The sequence below is a fragment of the Triturus cristatus genome, chromosome 5_2, assembly GCF_964204655.1.
Source record: "Triturus cristatus chromosome 5_2, aTriCri1.1, whole genome shotgun sequence".
NCBI lineage: Eukaryota > Metazoa > Chordata > Amphibia > Caudata > Salamandridae > Triturus > Triturus cristatus.
The window spans coordinates 874,675,814-874,689,322 of record NC_140588.1 but is presented as its reverse complement, the minus strand read 5'-3'; the positions used below and the strand labels follow the sequence as shown (position 1 = coordinate 874,689,322).

Here is a 13,509-nt window from a genome sequence, read left to right as displayed (position 1 = left end):
GAGGGGTACACAGCTATCTTACAAGGTCAACGGTGTTGATCTGAGTGTGCAGGTGGTATGTCTGGGAATGAGGGGATAGCAGTCAATACCCAAGTAAATGCTTTTGTTATGCATTATAGCCCTAGTGATAGCTATAGGAGAGATCTTGTGCAGTTGCGGGGAAGTGAGACTTTGCCTCAGGTCATATACTGGGCACAGAATATAGACTGGTGTATGCAGGCGAAGGAAAGTGTGCCAAGCACAAGGATGCCCAGGTAAGTTAGAAAAAAAAAATCAGAGGCCCATGGAAGGAGGTCTGCGAACAAGAATTACGACAGTGTGCAGCAGTCTATGCAGTAGTACTCCACAAAAGGGGGAAACAATTATGTTGGGGTTTATGTATCTGACATATTTAAAGATATTTTGGACCCGAAGCACACCCAAGCATGCTGCTGATCTTTGTTGTATCTGCAGATTCACAAGATGCAAAACTGGTTAAGTTAATCTTTTTCTTTACTGTTTATGAAAGCGTACTATTACAAAATGAATGAATTATATGGGAAAACAAAATACGTATATGGAAATAAAATCTAAGTGGCACGAAAAATTACTTCCCAATGTTCAAAATGGTTTCATTAATTTAGGAGGGGCACACCCGTGCCAACTCAAAAAACTTTCTTGGTTAGGCCAAATCTCTCCTCAACCACTGATAGCTATAGCACAAGTAGAAAGCAGTTCTCTGAGAAGTACATACTAAGTTCAAGCAGTACAAACAATTTTAAAGTAATGACCACAACACAATTCCTGAACAGATTTAGAAAAGTAGAGAAACGTCGAATGTGCCAAAAAAAAAAAAATACACTAAAAAAACCAAATATCATCAGCCTAGGTGTAGTGGAACAAGAGCTATGGGTTTTAAAAAGTTTTATAACAGAAAGTAGCTAGAAAAAGTACGATGGAGAGACAACAGTTCACAATGGATTGGGATCTCGGTGCAACTTCAGGCTGACTACGAAGGTTCAGAGTTCGGATACACCAAACATGTTTTCCTGGTCAAAGATTTTAACTTCAGACATCATTTCCAACTATAGGACAAACTTCTCCTGGTCAGTCCTGCAGCCCCTAGCTGCAATTTAAATCCTGACTATGTGTTTCTCCTGACCATGCACTTTTAACAGGATTGACAATATCCGACTCCTACACAATGTAACCCTTATAGTCAAATGTAGCACATCATGTACATTGATATACACACTTTTATGTTTTATTGTCAGTGTTTAATATGTGTGTGTGATGTAAAGCACTCCAATACCCTATATGGGAGGAGTAGCGCTATAAAAGAATTAAATAAACAAAATAAAATAGTAAGTGCAATTTAAATTATTTGTGTAACTACTCATACAGACTGATACATCTGACATTCTCCCAGGCCATGTATATATCAAAGTAAAACAATTGCCTTCAAATCGCAGTTTCTCTTAAGTGAAGGGATAACCAGCTGTGTACCTTGGTTTCCCTACATTGCACTGACATCTAGTTGATAGGCTCCAGATGGCTCCCAGCCAGGATCACATCTGAAGTAAAGGGCTAATGGCCCCCTAAACTCGGTCTTTGTTTGTGGGCCAGCAGGAGTTCAAAACAAGAAAGCCACCTCATTGCCTGTAAGTTGGTGCTCGGAACAGAAAGCAAACAATGTGCGGGCACAGCGGAATGTGTCACGGTGTTGGCAAAGTATACCGGGAAAAAATACAGCAGATTTCACTGGGACCATCCCAGACCAGGCTCAATAACAACGGCCAGACCTGGGATCCGGATTGATTTCCCTTCATTTCTTGCACTGAATATGAACTTAATCTCACTAAATCCTTAATGTTAGAGTCTAAGTAAATGGCAAAAATGAATACATACTAGCCAGGGCCAGGTGATGATCTTGTCCAGTTTGAGTGCAATAAATATGAACTGTAGAATATTGACTGAGCACAGGATTTCGAGCTGCAAAAAAGAAAAAAGTAAAATGACATTATGATAGAAGACAAAACGTTTATCACTTGTAGTATTTTCAGCATAATTCTAGGCAGTCTACGTAGGAGTGGAGTAACAAGTTCCGAACTTTAAAAAATAAATATTTTAACTTTGCTGAGGATTGTTCTTCTAGGGAACCCTCTCTCTTCAACTCACTTCCTTGTGTTAGTTGCTGCAGGACAAACCCTACCAATGTCCTAATAACCGCTCACAAGCAAGGAGCATTCATTGCTATGAAAAACGCATCTATACCATTGTGCATTACTAAGGGGAAACTCCAAGGACTAGACTCCTGTCTGTGCCAGTCAGCTGCCACACACCACGTGTGAAGGGTAAATATAAAGCTGCACGTTTTTTACTTTTTCAAAAAGCACACTTTTTGCAATCTGGCTATTTGGCAATAGCTGTACGTCTTAAAAAAAACAGGCAAGTTTCACAGATACCTTGGATATGCCTTTTAAACATGTGTCTAAACTTGGTTCGTTGAGGGCCAAAGGAATACTAGAACAGACTTTCTGAACAACATGATCCATTACATAGTTACTCTTTGGAAAGACCATTACATAGACATGAAGACCTTAACCAAGACATGCTTTCCTTTCTAATTACAGATTCACTTGCGTCATCAGTTTTTTTGGTAATGGTGTAAAGATAAAGCGACACTAAAATGAGCCAGATTTTCCCCATGAAATGTAAAACAGACTTCAGGATCAGCCTGGATATGATCGTACAACGGCTCAGCTACTTACATGTCCTGGCCCAAGAAACAAAAGCAAACACAGATGCCATGCACCACGATCTTCAAACCCTAAGGAATGACTTTCAGAATATGGCAGGCAGGCTAACAGAAGCAGACACACGGATTGGTACACTAGAGGACTCTACATCTTCTGAGAATACAAGAGCGGAAGCAGTCACCAAGAAGATCATGGCCCTGATGAAAGACATCTCATTTTGGGTCCCACTAAATATACGAGGTGTAAAGTAATGACCAATAAAGTACCAATTGGAACTAAATTACAGGGTTGTGGTGACATTCCAAACAATATCTTCATTAAGTCCCTCCTTTACACTATTCAAGGAGAAAATCCAAAACGTTGTCCTTCTTTTTCGAGTCGTTTCTGCAGGCAAGCCTGCCTGACACTTCACTTTCTCCAAAATACGCCAACGACGGTCCTTTTCTGAGTGTTGCTTGTCTAGGAAATGTTGAACTAAGGGAGCAGTTACCTTGCGCGTACGAATTGCAGATTTGTGCTCGCTGAATCTTGTACGGAAATCCCGCCCAGTCTCACCAATATAAGCTAGATCACATGGACACAAATAGATATATATGATGTTGCGGCTCCTGCAGTTGGTAAGGTCTCTTAGCTTTATGTTTTTACCTTTATATGTCAGGGAATCCGTGACTAAGGCCGTGTCACAAGCATGGCATGACCCACATTTGTGATTGTCTAACACTAAGGGTAATCCTGTGATGGTGGTCTGAAGCTGTGTGATGGATGATCGAGGTCTTGTATGCACCAATATATCACGCAAGTTACAATTTTTCCTATAAGCCACCAAAGGTGGTTGGAGTTGTGGTTCATTTTCGTTGGTATTCAAGATCTTCCAATTCTTGTTGATGACATTCTTGATTTTGTAGTTTAGTTGGGAGTGATTAATGAAGCATGTGACTTGGTCTTCAGGGGTGTGGTGAGTACCTTGTAATAGGGCATCACAATTGTAATACTTGGCCCTTTTGAATGCATGTCTTACTAAACGATGTGGATAACCACAGGCCAGCAGACGTTTCTTTAATGCATCTCCATGTTTGTGAAAGTCATCCATATTTGTACAGTTACAACGGACCCGTAGAAATTCACCAAATGGAATTGAATCTTTCTGGCAGGTGGGGTGAAAGCTCTGGTATTGCTGTATGGTGTTCTTAGCGGTGGGATTTCTAAATAAACTAACTTGTAATGTGTTGTTTAATCCAAAGATCAGGATGTTCAAGAATTCAACCTGGTCTGAGCTGAATTTGGCAGTGAACTTTAGGTAGCTGTCGCTAGCATTAAGCCACAGAATGTACTCATGCAGTGTGGCAGTGTCACCTTTCCAAATAAAAAAAAAATGTCATTGATGAAACGCCTCCAAGTACTGACATTTTCATAAAAGGGAGCAGTTTCATTTAACACATTCTTCAACTCCCATTCACCCATATAGGTGTTCGCTATGCTCGGCGCACAGGAAGCCCCCTTACTGGTCCCCTTGACTTGTTGGTAAACAAGTCCATTAACCCCTTCCCCGCTCATGACGGAACCACTCCGTCATGAGCCACGGTTGCGCTGTGCTCATGACGGAGCGGTTCTGTCATGCTGCGGCCGTTGGCCGCCGCTCCGCCCACGCGGCGCTAATTCCCCGCCTGTGCGGGCGATTAGCGCAGTGGGCGGAGACGTGACGGAACCACTCCGTCATGAGCACAGCTCAACCGTGGCTCGTGACGGAGCGGTTCCGTCATGAGCACAGCGCCACCGCGCTGCCCCCAAACACCCCCCAGCGCCACGGCGGAATTCCTGCCGCGGCAAAGGGGTTAAAGTCAAAAAAGTTATTTCGTCCCCTAGCACTCCAAAATGAAGCCATCAGGTCTAGCTCATGGGGATCGTTGAAGGAGAGACGCCACTGCCTGCAACACGTGATTTCATATGTCTGTCTAGCATTAAGGTCCAATCGATTCAAATGTTACTTTGCATGGGCTTTTAATATACGCTGTTTATACCTTTTAGGTATCCCTTGGGTGTATTGTGATTCTTTGGTATCTGGAAAGGTCCTGAGGAAGGTGGCCGTACTACCTTCTATAAGCCACCAAAATGCGTGTCAACCTATACTGTTCAGAGCCTGTTGACCACATCTAACCTACATGGTCGTGGAGACCTTGCAATCTGTTGTCTCCCCTTTATCCAGATATATTTGTTTGTGACTGTTGTATGAGATTGCATGAGTTTGGATGGTACTGTTTGAGTATGTATGAACATTTGTTTATGTACGTGTTCTCATCCGGGAGTTATTTGCATTTACTCTTGAATTTCATGCAGGAATTTTGTTAATTTGTATGTATATTTATATAAAAACAGTTTTATACTAAAAAAAGGAGAAAAAAGTGATGACATTTTTGATATATATATATATCTTCAATATTAAAAAAGAAGTTAAATAAACAACTGTGATCATATTAATTTTATCTTATTAATCTTGTCGATGTCACTACATTGTTGTTAAGCCCATGCTGAATTTAGTTCTACTTTTATGAAAGAAATATAGGTCAGGAGGGAGCTCTTTATTGTGTGTTTTGGTTTTCCCCTCTTCTCCCTGACCTCAAATTATCCTCTTTAGAGGGAGTCCCCCTTTTTGCATAATGATACCAGGAGGCCAACACGATCTAACCCAGTTGGAATTGCTGTAATGTACCCACACCTCGTTACACCATGCCCAAACCGTAAGATATGCATGCATGTCTAATAGCCTACACACTACACTTCTTGCCAACAAAAATGTTTGATAATATCGATATAATGTTGGAGGTTTCCTGTTTAAACTGTTAAAGCTTTTGTTTGTAAGGTGGTTGCCCTTGGTCTACACAGGCTGTTATCTGTAATGCCCCTTGTGACCACATGGACAACAGTCAGAAGTGGTATATAGCAATAGAGCCCCAACTACATATGTTACCCATGCTGGCATTTAGCATTTACTTGTCCCTTTCAGCCCCACAATGGGACACCCGAGGACGCTCTGTCCATTTCGGTGAATAGATTCCTGCCATTTCCTCACACTGATCTACACCCTCAACATATCACAGCACTTTACAAGGCCTTTCCAGTGGTGACTTAGTCCAACTTCTTCTTGCATCTCGTCATCAATCACACCCGCCCTAAAGTGCTACCTCTAACTAGCTCCCTCACATTCTCACGCAGAATAAAGGTGAGGGAAATGAAATAAAAATATGTTCTAAAATGCGCAATTAACCTAGGGCGTCCAATACGTATTCCAAGGGGCGAGTGGGGGGTGGGTAGGGGTGAGATTGTTGATTTTGTTTCAGTTGTACTCGTAAGTTTTGTACCGCTGGCTTTTTCTCCCCACTCTATCCTCCACCCCAACCACCCCTCCTGTCCGCGGGCCATGCATTCTCTCCCTCAGCTACCTGGGCGGTACACTGACATACACTATCCTTTCACACATGACACTCTGTCCCAGGGCACCAGACAGTCCTACGATCCAAGCTTGCGGCAGACCATTAAACATTTATCATGCTTGTGATGCATCATTTTTAATCCCTTCTGCAGGTTCCCTCACCAAAAACATTCACCTGCTGACCTAAGAGCCCACGCTCTATCATGATTGCTCTTCTCCAAGAAATACTCTCACTAAGCACAAAGAGGCTGAACTAACCGGTTAAATGTAAAGCAGTGTTTGATTAGTGTAACAAACTGAAGGGGGACATCATCCTCTTAAAAGAGTTGCACCTGAAACCTATTCATGGTGGGAAATTCTGCAGGTTATGGGTTGCAGATATTGACCTCTCCCCAGCCCCACAAAAAAAGAATGAGGTGGTAAGACCAATATAAAAAAAGAATTGGTTATCTCAGTCATATCACATACTCGTGACCAATCGGGAAGATGGCTCATCGCTATGCTGAAAAAGAGAGATCTGGAGTTCTTCATTGCAAACATCTATGCTCGAAATGACAACGCTACTGATTTCTGGAGGGACTTGGATAAACAGCTCTCAGACCTTCCAGATAACCTAGGCGTTTTCTTAATTGGAGACTTTAACTTGCCTGTGGACGGTAACCTGGACAGATTTTCATCGCACACAATTTTTTGGCCAATAGAGCACACTAATGAAAATTTGCTGTGATAACAATAGTCTAGTAGACGTCTGGTGACTTCATAATCCTAATGGGAGCGACTACACCTTCTACTCCTCGCTTCATCACTCATTCTCGCAAGTAGATTATATGATGGTGAGCAACTCCCTGCTCCTATAGTGATCTCTGATCTTGCATGTGTGTCAATCCAACCATTACTCAATGAACCGCCTCGGCAGTGGCACTTGAATGATGATCTCCTTGATGACTCCCTCAATAGGTCAGAGATCGGGACGCCCACCAAAAACTTCCTCAAGGAAAACCACCCGAACGTCACATCCCCCACTACCCGATGGGATGCCCTCAAAGCCACATTAAGAGGGACAAAGATCCACATCGCATTCATAAAAAACAAGGCCATATGCAACCACCTCAAGGAATTAGATTGGACTATCCAAACTCCAACACTCAACTTAGACACTCTAAAAGCTAATCTCTCCCATCTAAACTGTGTGCAGCACAATATGAATATAACCAAATAAATCCTCCACCAGAGCGCGCAGAAATGGATTGATGTGGTCAAAGCGAGCAGACTTCGCTACAACAACAAAGCTGGGAAATCCCTAGCTAACTACTTAAAGTAAACAAAAAGCAAATCTCTGCTATGGGTTATAAAAAGCCCAGAAGGGGTGGTCATCACTTCCACAAAAGGCATACTCTAATTCTTTAAACTGTTCTATGCGGAACTCTAGAACTCCAAAGCTCCCACCTCTCTAACCAAGACCAATACCTTGATTCCTGCAATCTTACCAAAATATCACAAGACTCCCTCTCCATCAATCAACCCATTACAGAAGGTGAAACCGTCTCAGCAATATGAAAGCCCCAGGCCTAGATGGCTACTCTGCAAAATTCTAAAATACATTTGCTAACAAGGTGGCAGGTACCCTTCATGCAGTTTTCAAACAGTATGCCTCATCCAGTAATGTGGCCCGCTCAGCCACTGAAGCCATTATCTTAGTGATACTAAAGCAAGGAAGAGACCATTTAAACATCAAAAATCAGACCGATCTCCCTTATAAATATCAACTACAAGGTATACGCAAAAATTGCTGCCTGCAGACTGGAATTGGTCATCTAAGACCGGATATTTAACTCACAAACAGGTTTTCTTAAAGACAGTTAGCGGCAGATAACAGCAGGACATTCTGCCAAGCTTTAGAAAGGCCCTAACTATCCCACTCACCAACAGCAGCCCTAGCCCTAGATGCAGTACTTAGAGCCATAGAGGCTCGAATTAGAAACTATCTTTCTATCACTTGTTGTAACACTGAGCCAAACGCTATATAATCTGTATGAATATCCACTGGATTCAAGCTAGCCTGGCTGATGAGGGCATGTTAGCCCGAAACCGGTCCCAGGATGCTTGTTTCCGGTCCAGGGAAGACATGGCTTGGCAGTTCGGGCTGGACTGTTCCCATAAGGCACAGGGTCAAGACTGATTTGCATATAGCTGTGTCTGAACTGGGGTGGCAAAGTGAGCTAAATAACGATGATGGATTCAAGCCAGATCTGTGACTGGCAGTGAGTGTCTGAAAAGTTTCAACGCTCCGTCCATCATCTCCTTGTGTTTGCTTTGTTCACCTTAAGTTGGCAGGGTATGCCCAGATGTGGGTCCCTTGCTCACTTTGCCACAGGATTCAAGCTAGCCTGGCTGATGAGGGCAGTTAGCCCGAAACCAGTTCAGGGATGCTTGTTTGCGGTCCAGGGAAGACATGGCTTGGCAGTTCAGGCTGGACTGTTCCCATGAGGCACAGGGTCAAGACTGATTTGCATATAGCTGTGTCTTAACTGGGGTGGCAAAGTGAGCTAAATAACGATGATGGATTCAAGCCAGATCTGTGCATGGGGGGTGAGAGTCTGAAAAGTTCCAGCGCTCCGTCCATCATCTCCTTGTGTTTGCTTAGGCCCTAACTATCCCACTCACCAACAGCGGCCCTAGACGCAGTACTTAGATCCATAGAGGCTCGAATTAGAAACTGCCTATCACTTGTTGTAACACTTAGCCAAATGCTATAAAATCTGTATGAATATCCTCATTTAGCAACATTATCCAAACCGGAAGGCGAACACTGACAACTCAATTTACTTTCATGAGAAACAATAGTAAATATGTTCCCAAATTATCTCTGTGTTTGTAGAAACAAACTTTTTTCCCCACTTACCTTTACTTTATAAAAAAAGAGCACTCTCTTTCCTTAGTTCTCCCAGCCAATAACTCATGCTAGGTATAACGGAATAGCCACCTTCTTGATCATATTCCGTTGAAGGCACATATGCAGCTATCTGGACTTAAGTGAGGAACCCTCAATCTAACACCATCATAGTTCACCCTACTGTATAATTCGTGTATTATAAATACAGATGCATTATACATCTGGCATCTTCTCCCCTAAGACCAGATCCCTTTTTCTCATGTCCCCTCCAGCATTTTTAGTTTTTAACTATATTTATGACTGTTCATTCACACAGCAGTGTTGTAACTTACACCACATGCATCACGTGTCTCATCAAGTTAAATAGGAGAGGTCATTTTCATTACACCTCGGTCAAGTGAAAGATACCCTTTTGATTGTTTTCTGCCACTGAAGTACTTTCCTAATGACACTTGTGAATTGATCATATTCAGTTTAGCAAACTGATTTGAAAGGTAGATCACTGAATCGTACTGGACTGTAACGGTTATATGTGGCTCTTCATAACCCTTTTACTGACTTTTTTTTATTCCTCTAGGGAGACCGGACTGCAGAGGCCTACATTCAATTTCAGCTATTTGTAAAGTTGTGTTTTGTAGTTCCCACTTTCTGCCCTTATGTAGGCTGTTTTAGTGTTGTTGTTGTTGTACAGAACAGGTTTTCATTACACTGCTTTAATTGTAACTTTTAGGATAAGGTGATAGGGCAACAAGAGGTGGGCAACAAGAGGTGGGGTACCCTCTTCACTGGACATTATCAATACGATATTGGGTCCTGTTAAGGTTAATTGGGAACCAGCTAAGTACAAATACAGACATAATTACTACAACTAATAATAAATCCAAAAACATTGATATAGTTAACACATAATTTATTCAATTTGTTACAAAACATGTTTTGCTATATTTATTCTGTGCATTTTTCATAGATGTGTAACTCTGTAAGTGAAACTGGTTCTGTAAGGTATAACAGATTCATGTAATCCTTTAACATGTCAAAATTACACAAGATAAACATTGCATGCAATAAACACAAAAATCATAAATATTGGCCATCATAATTTTATAGTTAAGAACGTCCTGAATAGGTTGGATTCACAACACAATAAAACACATTTCATATGATCTCTGGTGAAGGCAGAAATTTGGGGGGTAAATCCTGGTTGTCTACTACTCTTATAACGGGTTTCTAATCCAATGTCCAGCCAATGTGAGAATGTCGATGTTCGAGGGGCCTTTCGATTGTTTCAACCACTTAAACAGATTTTGTTCAAATAAGGATGGAAATCATGCAACTCGATTAAAAGCATATTTCTCTGACTCGCTAGGAAACAGAACTATTACAACTTAAGATAAACATCTACTAAAAATATGCCTGCAGAAATAATTACATTTGATAAGTTTCAGACCAAGAACAAATACACGTACCAAAAATATCCAAAGAATAATTTCAGGATCTAAAACATATTCAGCAACGCTGAGGATACCATTTTAAACCCACAGACAAGGGTGGTGTCATGGTGGTTCAAGATGGTAGCAAGTAGGAACAAGGAATCATCTGTCAGTTCAGAAACATGGAGCATTATAGAACGATATCTATGGATTCTAGGAAAATCCACCCACGAGGAAATCGATCAGAGAGTTGCAGAAGGCGAGTGGCTCTCTAAAAAACTGTAGCGGATGTTTGAAACAGTCAAGATCTATATCTTTCCAAAATATTTACATGGACGCCTCAAATCCTCCAGGAAGACCTATAGTGTTCGTGCCAACTCTTTTCTAGAACCACTAGTAAAGTTTGTTGATACATTTTTGAAACTATTTATGAGAACCATACCCAGTTATGTCCAAGACACCATAGACATCGTTAGCCAAATTGAGAATCTACCACTTCACAATCAAGATTAAATTTTAGTGACTCTACATGTAGAGTCTTATTACAAACATTCCCCAAAACACAGTCCTGGAGGTTCTTAAATGGTATAGGGAGAATAGATCTAGACCAACACTGTTCCTAGATAAGATCTGCCTTTCAAAACATTACTTCAAATTTAATAGACAATCTGCCATGAAGGGCAGGGCTATGGAGATTATCACCGCTCCGTAGTTCAGGTGCGACCACGCCCCCCAGAGGAGGAGACTGTGGCTGACCCGGTGATGGCGATGGTGCGAGTAATTGCGGTGGTGTCGGCGAGCTGAGAGATTCGAGCGTGATACGAGGACAGAAGGAAAAGGAGATTTACAGCGTCTGCTCGCCGGTGCCGAACGTGTAATCGGCAATTTTTCGGCGAAATCGGAGAAATATTAAGGCGGTTTGGACGGCTCTAAACCTCGTTAACCGCTGCCTATTCCGGATGTTTTTACACGCAAATATTGACAGCTGCTACTGCCGGAGGCTGCCAGAGGCCCAGGTTTATGTGTCCCCTGATGCTTTGTGGCTGCAGGAGAATAAGGAACTATCATAGGTTCCCATAGGCTGCTACTGGCTATTACTGGCAGCCCGGTTTGATTTTGCTCCGTGGCGTGCAGACCATATCGTTTATTTAGGTGATTTGAGCCCCTAGCTATCTGTGTATAGAGAAGTGGGAAATATCTGCTGCAAGCTTGTAAACGGCATGGCATTCAATGGACTTGATTAAGGACTGATAGTGGACTACTGCACTGTGGAAGGTGATTAATGGTGATCAATGAGGTGAGCAGCTCTTATACTATATTATGTTATCATGCAAGGGCAGTGGGCAGCTAGGTAATGGCGATTAAATGTTCGTAGTCTTATATCAAATAATTTATTTAGAACACCGATAAATTCAAACAAAGTAAAAGGACTTCGATGCACGATGGGAAGGCACTTAAGACAGACGAGTGCGGTGGCCAGGGTGGAGACAGCAACAGGATCAAAAGTTAAAAACATAATATGCTGGCTAAGGGCGTTTTAGCTCAGACGAAGGTCCCAGGCGCCGGAAATCGTTCAGGAGCAATTTCAAGTTCAGAAAGTTACATAGAAGAGCTGTCTGTGACACAAGGATTACATGAGGAGGCGGAAGAAGTCGTTCCAGAACCCGAAAAGGTTCTTGAGGGATCTAGCAAGCCCCTTATGCAAACAAATAAATTTGAGATAAGAAATTGTATAGATTTTCCATTGTTTGTAAAAAAAAAATATTCAGCCTATACAATCTTATCCAACTTTATGGCCCTTAGAGCCAATTGAATCCCTTCCTGTAACATTGGATGAGGTAGTAACAATCTATTCTTTTGCAAAGCTGCATATTTCCCCTCCTTTCGAGGTTTCATCTCCGGTCCCGGCATTTTCTGTTTTTTCCAATTTTAGAGGGGAGAATGCATCATCGTCTTCCGTGTTGATTGAACCTACGGAAGGGGGTGTACTATCGCAAAATCCTTCAGTAACCATCAGCTCAGAAAAGCAGCTTGAATGTTTGCAGCAGCCACAGGAAAACTTGGAGAACGCCCAGATATTACTAGATCAGTCTGATAATAATAATAATGGGAACAAAAACTGACCAAGAGAAGCCGCAAGAAAATCCGGAACTGACACCCTCAAGGATTAACTTTCAACAAATGGAAGAAAAAGACCTGCTTAACCTTATATTAGAGGAAATAAGGGAAATGAAAAAGTTCCAGACTCAAGAGATAGCCATTCTCCATCTAAGGCTTGAAAAGATCGAGGAGTCTATCTCAGGCACTCCCGCAAGGCTCGAGGAAGCAGAATCAAGAATAGCACAATTGGAAGATCAGATGAGCTCCACAGTACAGAAAATCAACGAGGTAACGGCTGATAAGCTCGCCTTAGAGACTAAGGTAGAAGAGTTGGAAAATCATTCACGCCGTTCAAATCTTCGCATCGTGGGAGTGCCGGAGGAGACAGATGGTACTAATACCTTGAGCTGGGCTGAAACATTTATTAAGCAAAAAGTACTTCCAGACTTTACGGGGGATCTGACTCTAACCAGGGCCCATCGGGTACCGGCGCATCCTATACCCAACTCTAAATATCCTCGTACTATTTAAATAAATTTCTCTGATTATAGAATAAAGGAAAAGGTGTTAAATAAGGCAATCCAACAGAGAAAATTTGTTATTGATGAGGGTGCCAAATGCCGTTTTTTTCCAGACATGGCAACAGCAGCCCGTAAACGCAAATAATTTGTTAAGCTTTTGTTTCTATTTAAGGCACAAGGGGCTCAGGCGTCTATCGCACAACAATCAAAGCTAAGGGTACTGGTTAAAGGCAAATTTCACATGGTCTCTCGGGTGGAAGAAGCTCAGGAGTTTCTGAGAGATATCTCTACCGGCAAATAAATTGATACTGATGGAATTTATGCAAGTTATAATACATAATGTGTGAAGGACCTTCTTTTTCTTTTTCCCTTTTTTTTTTTCTTCACCAGTTTTTTTTTT

The 13,509-nt window shown here is 41.9% G+C and overlaps 1 protein-coding gene across 1 annotated transcript in view; it reads right to left on the bottom strand.

Annotated features, from left to right (window-relative positions):
* The window catches only part of TMEM185A (transmembrane protein 185A), a 117,081-nt gene that overhangs the window by 50,106 nt on the left and 53,466 nt on the right, over positions 1-13,509 (bottom strand). Inside the window, exon 4 of the mRNA XM_085608004.1 lies at positions 1,888-1,971. Within this exon, the coding sequence (XP_085464130.1) occupies positions 1,888-1,971 (84 nt within the window). The remainder of the gene's footprint in view (positions 1-1,887; positions 1,972-13,509) is intronic.